Source organism: Amblyraja radiata, chromosome 8, assembly GCF_010909765.2.
Source record: "Amblyraja radiata isolate CabotCenter1 chromosome 8, sAmbRad1.1.pri, whole genome shotgun sequence".
Taxonomy (NCBI): domain Eukaryota; kingdom Metazoa; phylum Chordata; class Chondrichthyes; order Rajiformes; family Rajidae; genus Amblyraja; species Amblyraja radiata.
In genome coordinates this window covers 72628394-72651091 of record NC_045963.1, presented here as the reverse complement: position 1 = coordinate 72651091, position 22698 = coordinate 72628394, and the positions used below count along the sequence as shown (strand labels likewise).

Below are 22698 nucleotides of genomic sequence, written 5' to 3'. Positions count from 1 at the left end.
ATCTGCAACATCAGATACCTCAGGGGTTAATGTCAGAGTAACATTCTCTCAATACTATCCACCTTAAATATTCCAAGGGCAGATAAATCCAAGGTTAGTTACACAATACATTACCTGTTCTGGCACAGCATGAAAAGACAAAGTGTTTTTAAAACTTAAGCTTACATTCCTTTAGGAAGTTTTTTAACAAAACCTCGATAAAGTGCAGTTCTTCAAGCTGGACAGTGCCAAGCGGTACAGGTTACCTTTGCAAATGAATTATGCTTCAAAAAATTAGAAGAAGACCCTGCTGAAGAAGTTCATTAAAGGACTGCTCGGTGGCGCAGCTGTAGAGTTTACAGCGCCAGAGACACAGGTTCGATCCTGACTACGGGTGCTTATCAGTACGGAGTTTGTACATTCGCCCCGTGACCTGCGTGGGTTTTCACCGAGATCTCCGGTTCCCTCCCACACTCCAAAGACGTACAGGTTTGTAGGCTAATTGGCTCGGTATAAATATAGATTGTGTGGGGATCGTTGGTCGGCAAGGGCTCAGTGGGCCGAAGGGCCACTGAACTAAACTAAACTTCTCTAAATTAAATTAAACTAAACTTTACATCAGCAACTCCTCGGCTAAGAGGTAGAAACAAAGAACTGCAGATTTGGTATAGGTTACACCAAAGATAGACCCAAAATGCTGGAGTAGCTCAGCGGGTCAGGCAGCATCTCTGATGAAAAAGTATAGGTGACCAGAGATGCTGCCTGACCCGCTGATTGTGTCTATCCTTGCTGAGAGGGTGCTTCCATTTACAGCCAGGTTGTGGAGGACGAGCAAGGAAGAGGCTCCATGTGTGGACAAAGTGCATGAGGTGTTGATTCCAAATGGTGGAGGAAACAAATTCAACCTAATGTGTTTCACTTTAAGGGCATTTGGGATTACAAAAAAAATAATTAATTGCCAATGAGCCCGCCTTGCCCAGATCAATATGATTACAGGCAACTATTCTCAAGTTTAATGCTTTCAAAGAACTTCTTCCTTCATGCAGAAGATAGACACACAATGCTGGAGTAACTCTGTGGGACAGGCATCATCTCTGGAGAGAAGGAATGGGTGACGTTTTGGGTCGAGACCGTCTTCAGACACTTGGCTGTAAAGTCATAAAGAGTCATAAAGGCCACACAGTCTGGAAACAGGCCCTTTGGCCCAGCGTTTCCATGCCAACCAAGATGCCCCATCCAAGCTAGTCCCATTTGCTTGCATTTAACCCAAATCACCCCGAAACATTTTCTATCCATGCACCTGTCCAAGTGTCTTTTAAATGTTGTTATGGTACCTACCTTAAATACCTCCTCTGGCAACTCATTCCATATATCCATCACACTCTGTGTGAAAATGATGCCACCCAGGTCCCTATTAAATCTTTTCCCCCTAACTTAAACCTATGTCCTCTGGTTTTTGATTGCCCTACCCTTATCTCTCTAAACCTTTCCTATCCACGCATCTGTCCATATGTTGTTTTTACATATGCTCACATTTTAACATATTTAACAGAGGTTCACTGGCACCCCCTCCAACCTCATCTACTGTATCCACTGTTCCAGGTGTCACTTTCTCTACATCTGCGAGACCAAGCGCAGGCTCGGCGATCGTTCCGCCGAACACCTCCGCTCAGTCTGTTTTAACCTACCTGATCTCCCAGTGGCTCAGCACTTCAACTCCCCCTCCCATTCCCAATCTGACCTTTCTGTCCTGGGCCTCCTCCATTGTCAGAGTGAGGCCCAGCGCAAATTAGAGGAACAGCAACTCATATTTCGCTTGAGTAGTTTACACCCCAGCAGTATGAACATTGACTTCTCTAACTTCAGATAGCCCTTGCTTTCTCTCTCCTTCCCCTCGCCCTTCCCAGTTCTCCCACTAGTCTTCCTGTCTCCGCCTACATCTAGTGTTCAAGAAGGAACTGCAGATGCTGGAAAATGCTGGAGAAACTCAGCGGGTGCAGCAGCATCTATGGAGCGAAGGAAATAGGTAACGTTTCGGGCCGAAACCCTTCTTCAGACTTCCGCCTAGATCTATTTTTGTCCTGCCCACTCCCCTGACATCAGTCTGAACAAGGGTCTCGACCTGAAATGTCACCCATTCCTTCTCTCCAGAGATGCTGCCTGTCCCGCTGAATTACTCCAGCATTTTGTGTTGGTATTGTACCTGTCCCAACCTCTGGCAATTCCTTCCAAATACCCACCACGCTCTGTGTGAAGGCTTTAATTGCTTAGGGGAATCCAAACAGAGTGTTGAAATAACTCTTTAAGTCAGTATTAGCACATTTTATCTGTCCCACTGTAAAATAGTTTTTTGAACTCAGTGGGAGCACAAGATATCTTCTGGAAATAGCTTCTCAATTTTTGTTCCAAAAATAAACTTTATTCAGAATGAATTTTTTTTTTACAAAACTCTTCTGACATTCTCAGCATCTATACGTTCTTTAGCATCATAGGCAATGGTGTTCCCACCTGTCTTTAAGGGGAAAGACACTTGCCACTCACTGGGTTGATATCCCTTCCCCTGTTTGAGGTTATCTGCACAAGACCCTGCCCCCCAATATCCAGCAGTGGAAGACCTAGACTGCGGTCCTCCCCCACAGAGCTTTGGCGTTGGCTGCACCGAGCTCCAGTGCGTCCCTCATCACGTGCTCCTGCAGCCTGGAGCGGGCCAGTTGGCAACGTTCCCCGACGGCCTCTGCTGGGAGACCAACAAGGTTCGGGCAGACCAAAGAGCATCTTTCACCAAATTGATGGTCTTCCAGCGGCACTTGATGCCTGTCTCCAAATGTGTCCCAGAGGAGCAGACTTTACATCAGAGAGCCCTCTGTTACGGAGCTGTTCAGGGTGAACTATGACAAGAACCTTTGCATCATTCTCCAGGCCCCCCTTTATAAATCCACGCTCTGTGAAGAGGTGGGCAACCGTCCCCTCTCCATAGCAGCCGTCCTAAATGCACCATGCATCGGTAGCAAGATTCTAACGGTGCGGGAAGGATCTGACATAGAAACATAGAAAATAGGTGCAGGAGTAGGCCCTTCGAGCCTGCACCGCCATTCAATATGATCATGGCTGATCATCCAACTCCTGTACCTGCCTTCTCTCAATACCCCCTGATACCTTTAGCCACAAGGGCCACATCTAACTTAAATATAGCCAATGAACTGGCCTCAACTACCTTCTGTGGCAGAGAATTCCAGAGATTCACCACTCTCTGTGTGAAAAAAAATGTTTTCATCTCGATCCTAAAAGATTTCCCCTTTATACTTAAACTGTGACCCCAACATCAGGAACAATCTTCCTGCATCTAGCCTGTCCAACCCCTTAAGAATTTTGTAAGTTTCTATAAGATCCCCCCTCAATCTTCTAAATTCTAGTGAGTACAAGCCGAGTCTATCCAGTCTTTCTTCATATGAAAGTCCTGACATCCCAGGAATCAGTCTCAGTGTCAGCCAAGTCAGGTCTTGATGCTTGTTGTTGAGTTCTGATGATGAGGCATTTCTCCAGACTTCTTACTTTCCAAATATAATAATTTGTTTAATCTTTGCGATTTTTATTTATTTATTTATTTTTATCAAACAGCACAGTCTGCTCAGGGAACCACGATGCAAGACCCATCAAGCTGTCCTGTGGTGCCTACAGGATGTTTCGTGCTGACCACTGCCCAATGGACTTGATCAAACGTGTTGGTTTAGTTTAGTTTAGTTTAGAGATGCAGTGCAGAAACAATCCCTTCGGCCCACTGAGCCTGCGTTGACCAACGTTCCCCACGCACCAACGCTACCCTACTTACACTTACACCAAGCCAATTAGCCAACAAATCTGTATGTCTTTGGAGTGTGAAAGGAAAGTGGAGCACCAGGAGAAAACCCACGCAGTTACGGGGAGAACGTACAAACCCCGAACAGACAGCACCAGTAGTCAGGATCGAACCCGGGTCTCGGGCGCTGTAAGGCAGCAACTCTACCGCTGCACCACCGTGCCGCCCCATTAGGTGTGAGGTGCTCTCGGTACTGCTGTATTTGGCAGGGGTGTGGCCCGTTCTCTGCTCCTCTGCCTAAGCGATTGTAAGATTGTAAGTTCTAGGAGCAGAATTAGGCCATTCGACCCATCACATCTGCTCCACCATTCAATCATGGTTGATCTACCCGTCCCACTGAACCCCATTCTCCTGCCTTCTCCGCATAACCCTGGCCCTGACACCTGTACTAGTCAAGAATCTGTTAATCTTCGCCATAATATTATACATTGGCAGCCTCCACAGTCTTCTGTGTCAATCAATTCCACAGAATTGTCACCCTCTGACCAGAAATTCCTCCTCATCTCCTTTCTAAAGGTCACCTGGGCCATCTTCCAGTTCATCTGGGAATCACATATGGAGCAGGTCCGATGGGTCACGATGCATGTCAGCGGCAATGGGGGCAAATGTGTACCCAACATCACCGTTTTGGGTCGAGACCCTTCTTCAGACTAGTCAGGGAAAATGGAAACGAGAGATATAGAGCTGCCCAAGCGAAATATGAGATGCTGTTCCTCCAATGAGCGTTTAGCCTCACACTGACAATGGAGAGGCCTCACCTACCCATGTTCTCCAGAGATGCTGCCTGACCTGCTGAGTTACTCCAGCACTCTCAGCATCTCCTTCTCAGCATGTGTGGGTCTGGACCCTCTTCAGATCGTTTCCCTCGTCGTGATAAAAAGGTTTTCGTGTCCCCATGATTCCGAGAGCGATGCCGTGGGAAGCACCAGCCATGGCGTAAGGTCGAGGATGAGGGTCCAGGCTAAGAACGATCCAGGGGAAGAAGGGGATGTGAGGGGAGGGAGGGGTGGAGAAGGGGGAGAAGAGTGGAGTGGGGAAAAGGGAGGAAGAGGGGGAAAGGGAAGAAGGAGGGGAGGGGAGAAGGGTAGGGGAGAGTGGAGAAGGAAGGATGGGGGCGGGAGGGGGGAAGAGGGGAGAGGGGAGTTCAGTCTACACTCACTGAATCCATCCATGTGGAAAGTTATAGAGACAATGATTGGATCTGGAAGCAGACCAATACATCTATAAATAAAACTGAACGACTCAGACACCTTTTCATTTGCACAATTGATTTTATTGTATTAATTTTAATATATTAATGTTTCAAATCCATGCATTGAAGGAAGAATATTTTACAGCCTCAGCATACGTCAGCGTGTATATCGTGCAACTTGACGGTTTTACGGGCATCAGTTTCTGACGCTCCGCAGTCGCCGAAAAAATGGCGAAGAGGGACAGGCAGGCCCTACAAGACCTCAATGGCGGACCAGGCTCACGAAGTTATCTTGAACTCAACGGCTGTGAAGGCGGATGAAGGCAAGAAGGAACAGTGACCTTCTAAGCCAAGAGATGCACAGAATTAGAAGAAAAGAGAAGAAAACGGAAAGAGAGGCAGCAACAACCAACGCCTGATCTGCCATCTGGAATTACCTGTCCTGAATGTCAAAGAACTTTCAAAGCCAGGATTGGACTCGTAAGCCACCTGAGCATCCATAAAAACAACAGAACATAGACCATCATCCTCGATCTCAAGTGATAGCCACGACGGGTCTGGATACTGTGAGCAGAACAGTTCCAGCCCTAGGTGCCAACATGTGGGAGGAGGAATTAACTGGATATCAAATCAATACAATACAATACGGTTTTATTTGTCACATTGCACATAAAGTGCAAGTGAAATGAACGTAAGTAGACTGATAGCTTCACCCCTCACAATGTGTTTGAAGTACTCAGCGGGTCAGGCAGCATCTGTGGAGGGAAACAGACGGACCACTTATTCCCTTTTTTTTACACCTGACTCTCAGTCTGAAGAACGGTCTCGACCCGAAACGTCACCCATTCCTTCTCTCTGTCCGATCCGCCGAGTTACTCCGGCTCATTTTTGTGTCTATCTTCGACCACTTATCGGGGTCGGAGGTAGACACAAAGTGCTGGAGAAACTCAGCAGGTGAGGCAGCATCTATGGAGCGAAGGAATAGGTGACGTTTCGGGTCGAGACCCTTCTTCAGTCCGCGGGGTCGGGATGCTTTTGACGAAAGGTCCCTCCAAGCACTTCGATGTTTTTGCTCAAGATTCCAGCACCTGCAGTTTCTTTTGCCTCCAACTTCGCAGCTAAACAATAAGGCACAAAGAAGTTCCGGGATTTAAATAAAGCATTGGTTGGCTGGCAGGAAGTGGAAATCTTTGCCTTGAGGGGGTCAGATTGTTTGAAATCTCAGACTTCACCTTGCATTCCCTGTTAAACCTTGGCGGCGGGACTCGGCTACACCGGGCAGAATGCACGACTGACTGGTCGCTGGATTGAAGTGGAGATTCATAGACTCGTATCCAGTATTAAATTTTCCTCTTGTTTTTTCTTTTGCACATTTTTTTTCGCTCGAGAGGAATGTTTTAGTTGAACGTCGCGGGGTTTTTCTTTTTTTGTAAAAGCGCCGCACTCAAAAAGGTGAGTTTACCTGTTGCAATGCAACAGCCTGCAGCCTAAAAGGAGAATAAGAGAAACATCGCCTCCTCGTTACTGGGAAGAAGCAGGGAAGAATCTCGGGATTATTGCCGAGGAAAAACAAGGTACAAACGGCCAGGGATCATCTCCTGAACAGGACCTTCACCTCCAATAAGCGTTTGCGATGGTTTGCAAAATTCTGGAAACGTTTAGATAACTTTTAGGTAACTTAGAAAACCCGCAGGTAACTTTTAAGTAACTTTGGGTAACTATTAGAAACTTTTAGGTAACTATTTCAAACTTTTAAGAAGGAACTGCAGATGCTGGAAAATCGAAGGTACACAAAAATGCTGGAGAAACTCAGCGGGTGCGGCAGCATCTATGAATGCCGGGGTTACTTTTAGGTAACTTTTAAAAACTTTTAAGAAATTTTTAGGTAACTTAGAAACTTAGGCAACTTTAAAGTAACATTTAGGTGACTTTTAGGAACCATTTAGGTAACTTTTAGGCATATTTAGGTAACTTTAGATAACTTTTAGGTAACTCTTAGGTAACTTTTCCAAAGGTTTTCTGCTGTAACGCTCGGTAACTTTTTTATAAAACCGTTGGACAAACTTTGTGAAACTATTTCATCTCACTTTGCTACTGCAACCTTAAATCCTATTCCTATTCATGGAATAATCCTAAATGCTCCCCTAAGGCATCTTTCCCCACTCCATCTGCCCTGAGTTTTCCTCTGTTCGTTTCCCATTTCTGTTCCTTTACTTTCAGCGCCTTGCATTCACGCCCCTCCTCGTGTGTTTGTATTGTTATCAAAGAACGCCTTTGCTGCGTGTTTGTACCTTCAATGGAGCCATTGTTTGTCCCGAATTTTAATGATCTGCCCGATTTTAAAAGCCGAGTATTTTTTTGTAGGCTTGGGATTTTTTTGTTTTGTTTCCTCCCGCATGTAACCACTTGTTCAGAAGCTATCGTTAGCCCATGGCAGGTGGTATCAAAGTTCAGTTTACATTGAAGGGCTTCCTTCCAGTTGAGCACCAGGAATGTGGAGCAACAAGATTTTTTCATTTTGGTCCTGGTTGTTTTCTTTCTTGGACAGCAAATTTTAGTAATCTCGTTTCTAACTCTTGGCCCGGTAGTCTGTCATACCTACACATGTTTGTCGAACGTTAACTACCTGTTTTATAAGTCATCATTACCGATTTGTCTTACTTTATGCCAATCACAATCCCATTATCTTGTATACGTAAATAGCTCAATTGTAATCATGTATTGTCTTTCTGCTGAATGGTGAGCACGCAACTAAAGGGCCTGTCCCACTTGGTCGACATTTGGGCGACAGCCAAGAAAGAGGTTGTCGCGTGGTGGTCGGGTCGTGACGTGGGCGGGAGGCACAAATGGGCTGTAAAATATTCTTCCTTCAATGCATGGATTTTAAACATTAATATATTAAAATTAATACAATAAAATCAATTGTGCAAATGAAAAGATGTCTGAGTCGTTCAGTTTTATGTATAGATGTATTGGTCCGCTTCCAGATCCGATCACCGTCTCTAAGTTTTCACAGGGATGGATTCAATGAATGTAGACTGAACTCTCCTCTCCCCTTTTCCCCCTCCCGCCCCCATCCCTCCTTTTCCACTCCCCTCTCTCCTTCTCCCATCCCCTCTCCCCCCCTCTTCCCTTCCCCGCTCTTCCTCCCTTCTCCCTATCCACTCTTCTCCCCCTTATCCACTACCCCCCTCTCCTCACATTCCCTTCTCACCCTCTCCCTCCCTTCTCCCATTCTCCAACCTCCCCCCCCCACTTTCCCCTATGCCCCCCATTTGTGGACCCAGCCTGTGACAGCTAGATTCCACTAATAGTACTGCACAAAGGCCACATCATCTGTTTTAGTAACATAAATGCAGACTTTGGGAACAACACCCCCCCCCCCCCTCTCCCCTCCACCCCCTCGCCTTGCTTCAAAATGGGTGGTGGGTATTTAGACTCAGTGGCTGGAGCAGGTGGGTGGCACTGGTATAGTGACAACATTGCCTGTACCCAGTTGAATAGCCCGCTGCCTCTGGAGAGATAATTGGAAGAGAGATCTGTCCCTGGGACAACTCGTGGCCAACAGTTTAGTTCCCATGAAGAGCAGGCAGAGCATTAGGGTTCGAGTCCAACTGCTGGGGCCCCTGTGTCACATTTAGTTCAGCCCACCGAGTCCGCACCGACCAGCGAACCCCCACACACTATCCCACACACGCTAGGGACAATTTATACTTATACCAAGCCTATCAACCTAGAGTTAGGGTTAAGGTTAAAGTTAGGGCTAGGGTTGGGGTTAAGGTTAGGGTTAGGGTTAGGGTTAGGGTTAGGGCTAGGGTTTGGGTTTCCTCCCGCACTCCAAAGGCGCACAGGTTTGTATAAATTGTCCCTAGCGTGCGTGGGATAGTGTGTGGAGAATTGCTGGTTGCAGGCTGGGTTCACAAATGGGGGGGGGGGGGGGAGGGGGGGAGGGGGGGAGAAGGGAGGGAGGGGGGGAGAAGGGAGGGAGGGGGGGAGAAGGGGATGTGAGGGGAGGGGTTAATGGAGAAGAGTGGAGCGGGGAGAAGGGAGGAAGAGGGGGGAAGGGAGGAAGGTGGGGGGTAGATGAGAGGGGAGAATCCATGCATTGAAGGAAGAATATTTTACAGCCTTAACCCTAACCGGGCATCACCCGCATGCCAGCATACGTCAGCGTGTATGTCGTGCAACTTGACGGTTTCACGGGCGTCAGTCACTGACGCTCCGCAGTCGCCGAAAAATATCGCAAAGTGGGACAGACCCTTTAAGCTTTTCACTGTACCTCGGCGCAAGTGACAATAAACTAAGCTGAACTAATAAAAACAGGCTTAAAAAAGGAGACAAAATGTTGGAGCAACTCAGCGGGTCAGGCAGCATCTCTGGAAAAAATGAATAGGTGAGGTTTTAGGTCGAGACCCTTCTTCAGATTGAGAGTCAGGGGGGAGGGAAACGAGAGATATGAAGAGGTACATAGAACAAATGAATGAAAGGACAAATCAAAGTCAGCAATGATGATCAAGGAAAGGTGGAGCCCACAATGGTCCATTGTTGGCTGTGAGGAAGGTGATAATGAGTGAAACAGTGAAACTAAGCAGAATGACTATGGAACTAGTAGGATGACTAGGGTAGGGGACGGACGGAAAGGGAGGGAATGCAAGGGTTACTTAGTTAGAGAAGTTAGAGAAATCAACATTCATACCGCTGGGGTGTAAACTGTCCAAGGTGCTGTTCCTCCAATTTGTGTTGGGCCTCACTTTGACAGGGGAGGAGGCCCAGGACAGAAAGGTCAGTGTGGGACTGGGAAGGGACGTTAAAATGATTGGCGACCGGGAGATAGTGTAGGCTAAAGCGTACTGAGCAAAGGTGTTCAGGGAAACGATCGCCCAGTCTGCACTTGGCCTCGCAGATATATAAGAGTTCTCACCTGGAACAGTGAATGCAGTAGATCTCTGCCCTGAATTGTTCTGGCCTTTTCTTGCCTCCAGTTTATCCCCCATCTTTAGTCTGAAGAAGTGTATCCGACCCAAAAATCACATTTTCTTTTTCGCCGAGGATGTTGCCTGATCCACTGAGTGAGTCCAGTATTTTGTGGCTCTCTTCAGCATCTCTGCAGAACACAGATAGGTGAGGCTGCGGGTCGGGACCCGTCTTTAGAATTACTTCAGCACTTAATGTCCTTTTGTGTGTTAACCAGCATCTGCAGATCCACATTTCTACGAAAACCGGCTTATTTTTGTGGTCTGCCTTTTAAACTTTACACAGAGGTAATTTAAAGAAAAATTGAACTGAGACTACGAATGTGTTATTTACTCAGGTGACATCAGCCTTAGTTAAAGAGGCAACTGCTCAGTAGGAATCCAAAATGTTAGAAAATCTCAGCAGGTCAGTCAAGTTCAAGTTCAAGTGAGTTTATTGCCATGTGTCCCTGTATAGGACAATGAAATTCTTGCTTTGCTTAAGCACACAGAAAATAGTAGGCATTTACTACAAAACAGATAAATGTGTCCATATACCATGATATAAATATATACACACATGAATAAATAAACTGGTAAAGTGCAAATAACAGAAAGTGGTTATTAATAATCAGAGTTTTGTCCGAGCCAGGTTTAATAGCCTGATGGCTGTGGGGAAGTAGCTATTCCTGAACCTGGTTGTTGCAGTCTTCAGGCTCCTGTACCTTCTACCTGAAGGTAGCAGGGAGATGAGTGTGTGGCCAGGATGGTGTGGGTCTTTGATGATACTGCCAGCCTTTTTGAGTCAGCATCTGTGGGATGAGAAATGGTTTGTTTTTCAAATAGAAAATAACACAAAGTGCTGGAGTAACTCAGCGGGTCAGACAGCGCCTCTGGAGAAAAAGGATAGGTGATGTTTTGGGTCAGATTCAAAACGTCCGACCCAAAACGTCACCTGTGCTTTACAGAGATGCTACCTGAGTCACTCCAGCACTTTGTACTTATTTTTGGTATAAACCCGCATCTGCAGTTCTTTGTTTTTACGTGTTGACTGGGTCATATTGGACTTGGAATAGAAGATAACATAAGAAGGTACTTCTGTTACAATATAATGATGGAAAAATGCAAGATATGTGTGGAGAATTCTTGTCCACATTTAATGACTATTATCAGTTTTAGTTCAGTACAGTTTTAGTTTACCGAGGTATAGTGAAAAGCTTTCGTTATATGCTAACCAGTCAGCGGAAAGACTACAATTGAGCCATGCATAGTGTTCAGATTCATGATAAGGGAATAATCTTTAGTGCAAGGTAAAGCCAGTTAAGTCCGATCCAGGTAGTCCGATGAGTTAGTTAGTAGTTCAGGACTGCTCTCTAGTTGCGATAGAATGGTTCAGGTGTTCTTAGCTCTCATTGGAAGAGGTTGGATGTAGATTGATTGGATGTAGATTAAGTCATTCTCAGTGCTGAAGGACTATGAAACTAACCAATCGCTTGGGCAGCTCACAGCCCAGCGGTATGAATATTGACTTCTCTAACTACAAGTAACCCTAGCTTTCCCCATCCTACTTCTCCGACCAGTCTGACAGTCCTCCTGATTACATTTTATCTTTGTATGCTTCGTTGTCACCTTCCCTTAGCTAACAATGATCCATTCTGCATTTTCCCTTGAGCTCCGTCACCTTTGATGTCTCGTTTTCACACCTTACCCTTCCATATCGCTTGTGTCTCCCTCTCCCCTGATTTTCAATCTAAAGATGGGTGTTAACCCGAAACGTCACCCATTCCTTCTACCCAGAGATGCTGCCTGTCCCGCTGAGTTACTCCTGCATTTTGTGTCTATCTTCGGTGTAAACCAGCGTCTGCAGTTCCTTCCTAACACAATGGTTCAATGTTGGAGCTTTTTATTGTCACATGTGGAAACGCACAATGAAATTATTTTCTCTCGCTCCAAAGACGTAGAGGTTTGTAGGTAGCAGCGGCAGAGTTGCTGCCTTACAGCGAATGCAGCGCCGGAGACCCAGGTTCGATCCCGACTATGGGTGCCGTCTGTACGGAGTTTGTACGTTCTTCCCGTGACCTGCGTGGGTTTTCTCCAAGATCTTCGGTTTCCTCCCAGTCTGAAGAAGGGTTTCGGCCCGAAAACGTCACCTATTTCCTTCGCTCCATAGATGCTGCTGCACCCACTGAGTTTCTCCAGCATTTTTGTGTACCTTCGATCTTCCAGCATCCGCAGTTCCTTCTTGAACACTGAGGTTTGTAGGTTAATTGGCTTGGTAACATTGTAACTTGTCCCTGGTGTGTGTAGGATAGTGCTAGTGTACGGGGATCGCTGGTTGGTGCGGACTCGGGTGGGCCGAAGGGCCTGTTTCCGCACTGTATCTCTAAACTAAACTAAACTTATTGTGATGGATGTGGTGCTGTTTTAATGTTGTAACATTCCTTTTTGAAGAACATCTTTTCCATAATTGCATACTCACGACATAAATCCTTTAGATACACTTGTCCCAGGTCATTCCAAAAATATGCACGGTTTGGATGACGTTCAACATGAGGCCAGTGAAATAACTTGAAGCCACTTTGCACAATGCCTCATACCTGTTGATCCTTGGAGAAACAGCTTCTCTGAAAGCACAACTTGTGCTGTCCGTGCCAAAGGCTCTTTCTCTAGTATCTTTAGTCCGTGCTCACTCTGCGAGAATGAAAGGTTTGTTTTGTGCAACAATTCCTCGCTGCGATGGTTTACCACTCCTGTTTACAGCTCCGACAATAAAGGTTACAGTAGTTGGCCCGGAGCCATTCTTTGTTAATTCTCAATGAGGGACTGGGTTTGTAAGTTAATTGGTTTGGTATCAGTGTAAATTGTCCCTAGTGTTAATGGAGGTCTATCATTTATTGTTTATCTAACATTTATTGCCCATCTCTAATTGCCCTTTTGATTCACTTTTGGGGAAGGTGTCAGGCGGGGCGGTGGCGCAGCGGTAGAATTGCTGCATCACAGCGCCAGAGACCCGGGTTCGATCCTGACTGCGGGCGCTGACTGTACGGAGTTTGTACGTTCTCTCCGGAGTCTCCTGTTTCCTCCCACACTGCAAAAACGTACAGGCTTGTAGGCTTATTGACAATGGACAAAAAATAGTCAATTGTCCCCAGCGTGTCGGATGGTGTTAGTGTGCGGCGATCGCTTGGTCAGCGCGGACTCTGTGGGCCAAAGGGCCTGTTTCCACACTGTATCTCTAAGCTAAACTAAAGTAGTCCCACAGTGTTGTCAGAAGACAATTTGGATCCATTGAATCCTCAGGAATGTTTTTGAGTCGTGATGGTGAGCAACTGAGGGAAGATGCAGGTGGTGGTTTTGTGAACCTGTTGCAACAGTCATTAAGGGCCTGTCCCACCAGCATGCGATTGCATGCATCTAGCACGACCAAACGTGGTGGCTTGAGGCGTACGGCCTCGCGGGGCCGGTCCCACTTCCAACCGCAGAGACGTATGGAGTTGTGCAGGGCTGGTCCCGACATCATACTAACGAATCAGCTGGGCAGGAGGCGGGCCGACTCAATTTGGACGTCGCACGGCGTCGTCGGTTACGTCATCACGCAACGGCATGCCTGGCGGTGACGTCATCGCGCAACGCCACGCGCTAGGCGTACGGCGTCAAGACGCTGCGTACGGTGTTTCGGGACGCTGCGTACGGCCTCAATGCGGCTGAAGTCCGACAGGCCGTTGCCGCACGGAATTTTTGAACACTGTCAGTTTTTCGGAGCCCCGCGCGATTTCGGGACCAGCCCCGCACAACTCCACGCGGCTCCGGCGAACGAAGTGGGACCGGCCCCGCGAGGCCATACGGCTCAAGCGACCACGTTAGGTCGCGCTACGCGCATGCAGTCACATGCTGGTGGGACAGGCCCTTTAGTAATAGAAGTTGTGGGTTTGGGACATGGAGTTGGAGTAGCCTTGGTAAGTAGGTGCAGTCAGCGCATTTTGTAGATGGTACACACTGTAGCCACTGTGCATTTGTAGAGAGAATGACTAAGCATGATTGATGGGTTGACAACACATGGGCTTAGTTTAGAGATACAGCGTGGAAACAAATCCTTCGGCCCACCTGTACACTAGTTCTAGGTTATCCCAGTTTTGCATCCTACACTCTTACAGTTTTTTCATCCTGCAATTTTACAGAAGCCAATTTGCCTCCAAACCTGTATATCTTTGGGATATGGGAGAAAACCAGGGCACCCAGCGAAAACCCACTATACGATACCATACGATAGAACTTTATTTATCGCAGGAGGGAAATTGATCTGCCAACCGTCAAATTGATCTGGGCGATCACGGTGTCGCAGCGGTAGAGTTGCTGCCTTACAGCGAATGCAGCGCCGGAGACCCAGGTTCGATCCCGACTACGGGTGCTGTCTGAACAGAGTTTGTACGTTCTCCCCGTGACCTGCGTGGGTTTTCTCCGAGATCTTCGGTTTCCTCCCACACTACAAAGACGTACAGGCTTGTAGGTTAATTGGCCTGGTAAATGTAAAAAGTGTCCTTGGTGGGTGTAGGATAGTGTTAATGTGCGGGGGTCGCTGGTCGGCACGGACCCGGTGGGCCGAAGGGCCTGATCCGTACTAGAGAAACTAAACTAAACTAAGTCATAAAAAGACAAAATACACAAAACACATGAAACATGAAATTAAAGTGAGGAGTGGAAAGGCTTGGGGGATGTACAAAGATTGGGGAGCGGGTGGGTGGGGATGGGAGTCAGCCTCAGTCTACCCCACGACAGAAGGGGGAGGAGTTGTACAGTTTGATAGTCACAGGGAAGAAGGATCTCCTGTGGCGTTCTGTGCTACATCTTGGTGGAACCAGTCTGTTGCTGAAGGTGCTCCACACACGGTCACAGGAGAACGTGCAAACTCCGTACAGACAGTACCCATAGTCAGGGTCAAACTTGAGTCTCTGGCGCTGTAAGGCAGCAACTCTACCACTGCCCCAATGTGCCATCCAATCAAGTGGGCTTCTTTATGCTGGATAGTATTGAGCACTGAAAGTGCACTACAAAACGCTGGAGTAACTCAGCGGGTCAGGCAGCGTCTCTGGAGAAAAGGAATAGGTGACGTTTCCGGTGGAGACCCTTCTTGAGAGTAGAGCATTGAGCACCTTGATGTTGTATTACCAAAAAAAGATCCATTGTCTGTCTAACTGATACCTTGTAGAAGTGGAAAGTCTTTAAGAGGTCAAGTGGTGGTTCACTCAGCCCAGGAGTGAATGGCCCGACGTGCCCATGTCGATCAAGATGCCCCAGCTACGCTAGTCCCACCTGCCTGCACACAGACACTGACCTGCTCTGTAAGAGTGATTATTAAAGGACGGGTAGTAAGAGTAAATATTCTTTCGTCTTATTTCACTGAGTCGCTTGTTGGGGCGGGAGATTGCAACCTTCACGTGGTCCGCCCTGTTTCGACGAATCCAATCAACCCAGTGTGCACAATCAAATAAGATCAAATAGAACAAGTTGTCCTACAACTTTATGCCCCTGTCCCACTTAGGAAACCTGAACGGAAACCTCTGGAGACTTTGAGCCCCACCCAAGGTTTCCGTGCGGTTCCCGGAGGTTTTGTCAGTCTCCACTACCTGCAACCTCCGGCAACCACCTGCAACCTCCGGGAACCGCACGGAAACCTTGGGTGGGGCGCAAAGTCTCCAGAGGTTTCCATTCAGGTTTCCTAAGTGGGACAGGGGCATCATACGCAAGAAGAAGAGTCACTTGTTGGTGGAAGAGACCCATGCTGAAGAAAGTTCGAGGAAAGAACTGCAGCTGCTGGTTTAAATCGAAGATAGACACAAAATGCTGGAGTAACTCAGCGGGACAGGCAGCATCTCTGGAGAGAAGGAATGAGTGACATTTTGTGTAACATCACCCATTTCCTTCTCTCCAGAGTTGCCTGTCCCGCTGAGTTACTCCAGCATTTTGTTCTTCTTTTTACTTCCCACAGAAGCTCTTAAGAGAATAAGCATCTCAATAAATGTATTCCGTAAGTGTGTAAGTGGGAGACAGATTGTTTAATGTAACATTAAAGTTCAGATCTCCCTTGTCAATGTGTTCTCACACACAAGTACTGCAGTTCCATACGGTATAATTAATTACGATCTTGAGTGGAGTTTTGGCAGAACTCTTACCCTTGTATCTTGGGATTTCAAAGCCTAATAACTTTCATTCTGTTACTGATTGATTCAATTCAATTGGGGAATTAAACCTGGGTTTATGGAGTCTGGCACTGTGCCATACATTGGTCAGCTGGCCTGATACCGATGACTTCTTGTGAAAGTTGAAAGATATTTGCCCGTCTATAATAAATGTTATGATGCAAACATCGTTTTCATCCAGTGAATTTGCTTCGATTGTAAAAAAGTAATTAAAAAATCTATTAAACTATTTTAAATTAACATCAGAGGAATTACCTTGGAAATTATTTTACTCTTAAGATGATACGGTTTAATTTTGTGTTTCGGACAAGATATTACATTAAATATGGCACTAGATTGTCATCCAACAAAATGATTAGGCACCAATCTAGCATTGAACGACCCTGCATTTGGTTAGTAGAGACTTTTAGATAGGCACAAGGAAGTGCAGGGAATGGAGGGATATGGATCATGTGCAGGCAGATGAGATCGGTTTAATTTGGCATCATTTAGCCAGAGAGTGGTAAAGTTATGGATTCCATTGCCACAAACAGCTGAGTAGGCCGTCCTTTGGGTATTTTTAAAGCGGATATTGACAGGTTCTTGATTGGTATGGGTGTCAAAGGTTATGGGGAGAAGGCAAGAGAATGAGGTCTATAGGGAAAGAGATCTGGCGTGATTGACTGGCAGAGTAGACTTGAGGGGCCGAATGGCCTAATCCTTCTCCTAGAACATATGAACTTGCATGACAGACAATTCATTCAAATGAAAAGGATAGTTTGTGTAAATGGATTGTTGCTATCACTGAGGTGAGTTCCCATCTTGGCATCTTGGTGTGTCAGACAATATGTAGAAATAAAGAACTGTAGATGCTGGTTTATACCAAAGATGGACACAAAGTACTGGAGTCTCTCAGCGGGTCAGGCAGCGTCTCTGGAGAAGAAAGGATGGGTAACGTTCCAGGTTGGATCCTGAATAAGGGTCCCGACCCGAAACGTTACTCATCCTTACTCCAGCGCTTTGTGTCAGAGAATAGTTCCATATCAATCTACCTGCTTTGGTTCTGGAGACGGATAGCCTATTGCAACAGCATTGATATTTGGAAGCCATCCAAAAGCAGACTGAAACAGAACTGTTCACTGGCAAACCACTTTTGTTCTCAATCTCGTGTTGCAGGTCATAAGATCATAAGTTATAGGAGCAGAATCAGGCCATTTAGCCCATCAAGTGTACTCTGCCATTCAATCATGGCTGAGCTATCTCTCCTAACCTCATTCTCCTGCCTTCTCCAACCCCATTCCTCTGCCTTATCCCCATAACCCCTGACACCCGTATTAATCAAGAGTCTATCCATCTCTGCCTTAAAAATATCCATCGATTTGGCCTCCGGAGCCTACTGTGGCAATTAATTCCATAGATTCACCACCCTCTGATTGAAGAAATTCATCCTCATCTCCTTCCTTATTCTGAGCCTATGGTTTCTGGTCCTACACTCTCCCACTAGTGGAAACATCCTCTCCACATCCACTCTATCCAGGCCTTTCACTATTCAGATGGTCAGTTCAGTTCAGTTTAGTTTATTGTCACGTGTACCGAGGTACAGTGAAAAGCTTTTGTTGCGTGCTATCCAGTCAGCAGAAAGACAATACGTGATTACAATCGAGCCATTTACAGTGTATGGATGCATGATAAGGGAATAATCTTTAGTGCAAGGTAAAGCCAGCAATGTCTGATCAAGGATAGCCCAAGGGTCACCAATGAGGTAGATAGTAGTTCAGCACTGCTCTCTGATTGTGGTAGGATGATTCAGTTGCCTGACAATAGTTGATGCAAACAATTGCTTTGCACGAGGTTCCATCAAATCCCATGGTATGAAAACTGTTCAATGTTGTTTTTATTGCTAGCTCTGCTGTTGGACGGTGGCAGAATGACGTCTTCCAATGATTATGGAGCCACTTCCTGGGAGCTTAACGTTCAGGTGGATCAGCCAAGTGAAGATTCACCATTGGACTTCAAGCTGAGAGTAACAGGAGACTTTCATGTCGGTGGAGTCATGCTTAAATTAGTGGAACAAATCCGTAAGTGAATTTCTTGCAAATGTATCTATAAATTTATTACCTCCCAAACGTAGGTAAATTTATTGGTTAGAAGCAGGGGCCTGCAGATGCTGGTTCCTTTTGTCTGTCTTGATGCAGATGAAGAAGGGTCCTGCCCTAAAACGACATCTATCCATATTCTCCAGGGATGTGTTATTGTTATAGATAGACACAAAATGCTGCAGTAACTCAGTGGGTCAGGCAGCATCCCTGGAGAAAACGGATGGGCGACGTTTTGGGTCGGGACTCTTCTTCAGAGATTTTTCCTCCAGTCATGCTGCCTGAACCAAGCTGAGTTGCTCCAGCATTTTGTGTCTTTCGTGAGTCTGATGGGTTCCGATCCAAAACGTCACCTATCCATGTTCTCCAGAGATGCTGCCTGTCCCGTTGAGTTACTCGGGCATTTCAGTCTATGGTATAAAACAGCATCTGCAGTTCTTTTTACACAAAGTGTTGGTAACTTCCATGAGCAAAAGCTGTAGGCTAAATGCTATTGCAAGAACTTTGCTAATTTAAAGTTTTCTACCATCGGCATAGGGTTCACCTAGATTCTGACATTCAGTGTCGACTTTAGTCTCAGCTTTGTAATAATTGCATACTGGAGCATAACACAGTTTCAAAGTTAAACATATGTTTCGTTTGGATACGATACTCCATTTCCCTTTCCATAGATATTGTCAGGGTTTTGGTCTCCTAATCTGAGGAAAGACATTCTTGCCATAGAGGGAGTACAGAGAAGGTTCACCAGACTGATCCTTGGGATGTCAGGACTTTCATATGAAGAAAGACTGGATAGACTCGGCTTGTACTCGCTAGAATTTAGAAGATTGAGGGGGGATCTTATAGAAACGTACAAAATTCTTAAGGGGTTGGACAGGCTAGATGCAGGAAGATTGTTCCCGATGTTGGGGAAGTCCAGAACAAGGGGTCACAGTTTAAGGATAAAGGGGAAATCTTTTAGGACCGAGATGAGAAAAACATTTTCCACACAGAGTGGTGAATCTCTGGAATTCTCTGCCACAGAAGGTAGTTGAGGCCAGTTCATTGGTACAGGATACTGAGTTGGATGATCAGCCATGATCATATTGAATGGCGGTGCAGGCACGAAGGGCCGAATGGCCTACTCCTGCACCCATTTTCTATGTTTTCTATATATCTTTTTATGTTTTGCTATTTTCATTTTTTTTAACACCCAGTAGACCAACATGTACTTGTTATGTACAAATTTTCCAAAAGATAGCATGCTGTACCTTCTGATGGAGAATTGATGAGAGGGCTCATTTTGACAGTAGAGTCAGAGAGACATCCAGCAATGAAAACAGGCTCTTCGGCCCAACTCACCCATGCCGATCCAAGTGCCAGGCTCTGACAGAATGTAGAAACAAGGAACGCCAGATGCTGGGTTACACCAAAGGACACGATGTACTGGAGTAACTCAGCGGGTCAGGCAGCATCTCTGGAGAAGGTGACGTTTCGGGTCGGGGCCCTTCTTCAGACTGTAGAAAATCGGATCAGTTTATTTATTGTCATGTGTACCGAGGTACAGTGAAAAGCTTGTGTTGCGCGCTAACCAGCTAGAAAGACAATACACGATTACAATCAAGCCATTCGCAGTGTACAGATACATGATAAGGGAATAGTGCAAGGTCCCATGCAAGAGGCTAGGAGGGAGCCATGATTGAATAGCGGAGTAGACTTGATGAGCCGAATGGCATAATTCTATTCCTATCTCTTATGACCTTATGATCCAAAATGTCACCTATCCATGTTCCCCAGAGATGCCGTCTGCTCTGCTGAGTTAAGGGCCTGTCCCACGAGCATGCGACTGCATGCGGCAAGCGCGACCAAACCGGAAGCGGAGGCCGCTCGGAGGTCGAGTGAGTGACGTGAAGTTCGAGCGAAGTCCGTGGGAAGTTCGCGCGTGACGTACGGCGTCAATACATGCATATGGCATCAAGACGCTGCGCACGCCCGTCGAGGCGGTGCGTACGGCGTCGAAGCGGCTGCGGGCCGGCAGGCCGTAGCCGCGTGGAATTTTTGAACACGGTCAGTTTTTCGGAGCCCCGCGCGATGTCGGGACCAGCTCCGCACAACTCCATACGGCTCCGGCGATCGAAGAAGGACCGGCCCCGCGAGGCCGTACAGCTCAAGCGACCACGTTAGGTCGCGCTTGCCGCATTGTGTCGCATGCTCGTGGGACCGGCCCTTTACTCCAGCACTTTGTGCCACCTAGCACTTGCCGGGCTTTGTTTTGCACCACTATCTCTCTCCCACCTTTTTCCCCCCTATTACAATGTCTGAAGAAGGGTCTCAACCCGAGGCGTCACCTATCCATGTTCTCCAGAGATGCTGCCTGACCCGCTGAGTTGCTTCAACACTCTGTGTCCAAGCTCTGGCAGAGACGCTGTTCTAAGAAATGAAGTTAATATGAATAAAAATTCTGGCCAGCCCATTTTACACAATAATGGTTCTATTATGGTTCAATGGTTCTTTATTATTACCTGTATTGAGGCACAACGGAATTCTTTGTTTCAGATAACTTTGATTATACAAAAGTACATTCCCACATTAAGTACAAAGTGTACAGAAATAGTACACTGAGACTGACAAGAGTCGCCAGGTTTTTGGTGTCATTTTGCTTTAAGTGCGGCTGGCCAGATCCTGGCGGCGTTGCATTGTTGGCCTGGCCAAGCGAAGCTGCAGTCTGAGATGTACCTCCTTGCAATCTTTCAGAAGGAACGTTAAGATGGAATGTATAGTTATAGAGTCATGGAGTGATACAGTGTGGAAACAGGCCCCTCGGCCCAACTTGCCCACATTGTGCCAGCTACACTAATCCCACCTGCCTGCATTTGGTAAAAATTGGTAAAAAGTTGAAATGGAGACTTTAAAGTCTGGCATTCCACACGTCCAAGATGGAGTTGTTCAATTTAAATTTAGTGACGAATTTAAGGACCTGTCCCACTTTCACGACCTAACTCGCAACCGTTTTTACTCGTGGCCATTTTTCATCAGGCTAGAAAAAACGCCCCGACCTACTTGATGCCACGTGTATCTACGACTAGCATCACGACCTACCTACGACCTCGTGACGACCATGCTGCGAGTATGAGTCAAGGGCAAACTCGGCAGAGGTCGTGAATTAGGTCATGAAAGTGGGACAGGCCCTTTACTTTAATTATATAACCATATAACAATTACAGCACGGAAACAGGCCATCTCAGCCCTTCAAGTCCATGCCGAACACTTATTCTCCCCTAGTCCCATCTACCTGCACTCAGACCATAACCCTCCATTCCTTTCCCGTCCATATACCTATCCAATTTATTTTTAAATGATAAAATCGAACCTGCCTCCACCACTTCCACTGGAAGCTCATTCCACACAGCTACCACTCTCTGAGTAAAGAAGTTCCCCCTCATGTTACATAATTAGATTAACTTTCTTTTACTTTGTCCGTAGCTGTGCCGCAAGACTGGTCGGACCATGCTCTTTGGTGGGAGCAGAAGAAATGCTGGCTTCTGAAAACTCACTGGACATTGGACAAGTATGGAATCCAAGCCGATGCCAAAATACATTACACACCGCAGCACAAACTATTAAAACTACTGCTGCCCAACATGAAGACCGTAAGATTAAAAGTTAGCTTTTCTGCTGTCGTCTTCAGGGCAGTGGTCGATATCTGCAAAGCTTTGAGTAAGTAGAGTACTTTGTTTGTTTTCTAAAATCCATGCGTTAAAATCAGGGCAGAATCTGAGCGGCACGGTGGCGCAGCGGTAGAGTTGCTGCCTTACAGCGCCAGAGCCACGGGTTCGACCCTGACTACGGGTGCTGTCCGTACGGAGTTTGTACCTTCGCCCTGTGACCGCGGGAGATTTCTCCGGATGCTCCAGTTTCCTCCCGCACTCCAAAGACGTACAGGTTTGTAGGTTAATTGGCTTGGTAAAATTGTAAATTGTCCTTATAGTGTAGGATAGTGTTAGTGTACGGGGATCGCTGGTCGGCACGGACTCGGTGGGCCAAAGGGCCTGTTTCTGTTCTGTATCTCTAAAAATGAAAAAAAAACTGGTGGAGCAGAACATATTGCTGATGAAACATAGATTGGACTTGAACCCGTGACTTGAGAAGAAAGAGGTGTTACCTCATTGTGACGTACAGGTTTCTTCCAGGGCTTGTTAGGTGGATGCAGGGACGATGTTTGCCCTGGCTGGGGCATTTAGAACCAGGGACAGAGTGTTAATTAAAAAGAATTGGTCGACACTAAGTACTGGAGTAACACAGTGGGTCAGCCAGCATTTCTGAAGAAAAAGGATGGGTGACATTTTGGGTCGGGAGAAAGAAGTGGGGGAGAGAGGTGTCTGAGATGGTTCAGGTGAGTTTGAGGGAAGGGCGAAAGTTAAGGGCCTGTCCCACGGGCATGCGACCTGCATGCGGCAAGCGCGACCTA

The 22698-nt window shown here is 46.6% G+C and overlaps 1 protein-coding gene across 2 annotated transcripts in view; it reads left to right on the top strand.

Annotated features, from left to right (window-relative positions):
- Positions 1-6233: 6233 nt before the first annotated feature.
- Positions 6234-22698, top strand: part of fermt1 (FERM domain containing kindlin 1) — a 63009-nt gene continuing 46544 nt past the window's right edge. Inside the window, exons 1-3 of one of the 2 annotated variants that reach the window (XM_033026230.1) lie at positions 6234-6479; positions 18060-18233; positions 21714-21947. In XM_033026230.1, coding sequence (XP_032882121.1) covers positions 18083-18233; positions 21714-21947 — 385 coding nt within the window. In that variant the 5' untranslated portion in view covers positions 6234-6479; positions 18060-18082. Of the gene's footprint in view, positions 6602-18059; positions 18234-21713; positions 21948-22698 lie in introns of both variants that reach the window. The other variant, XM_033026229.1, reaches the window with a different exon arrangement.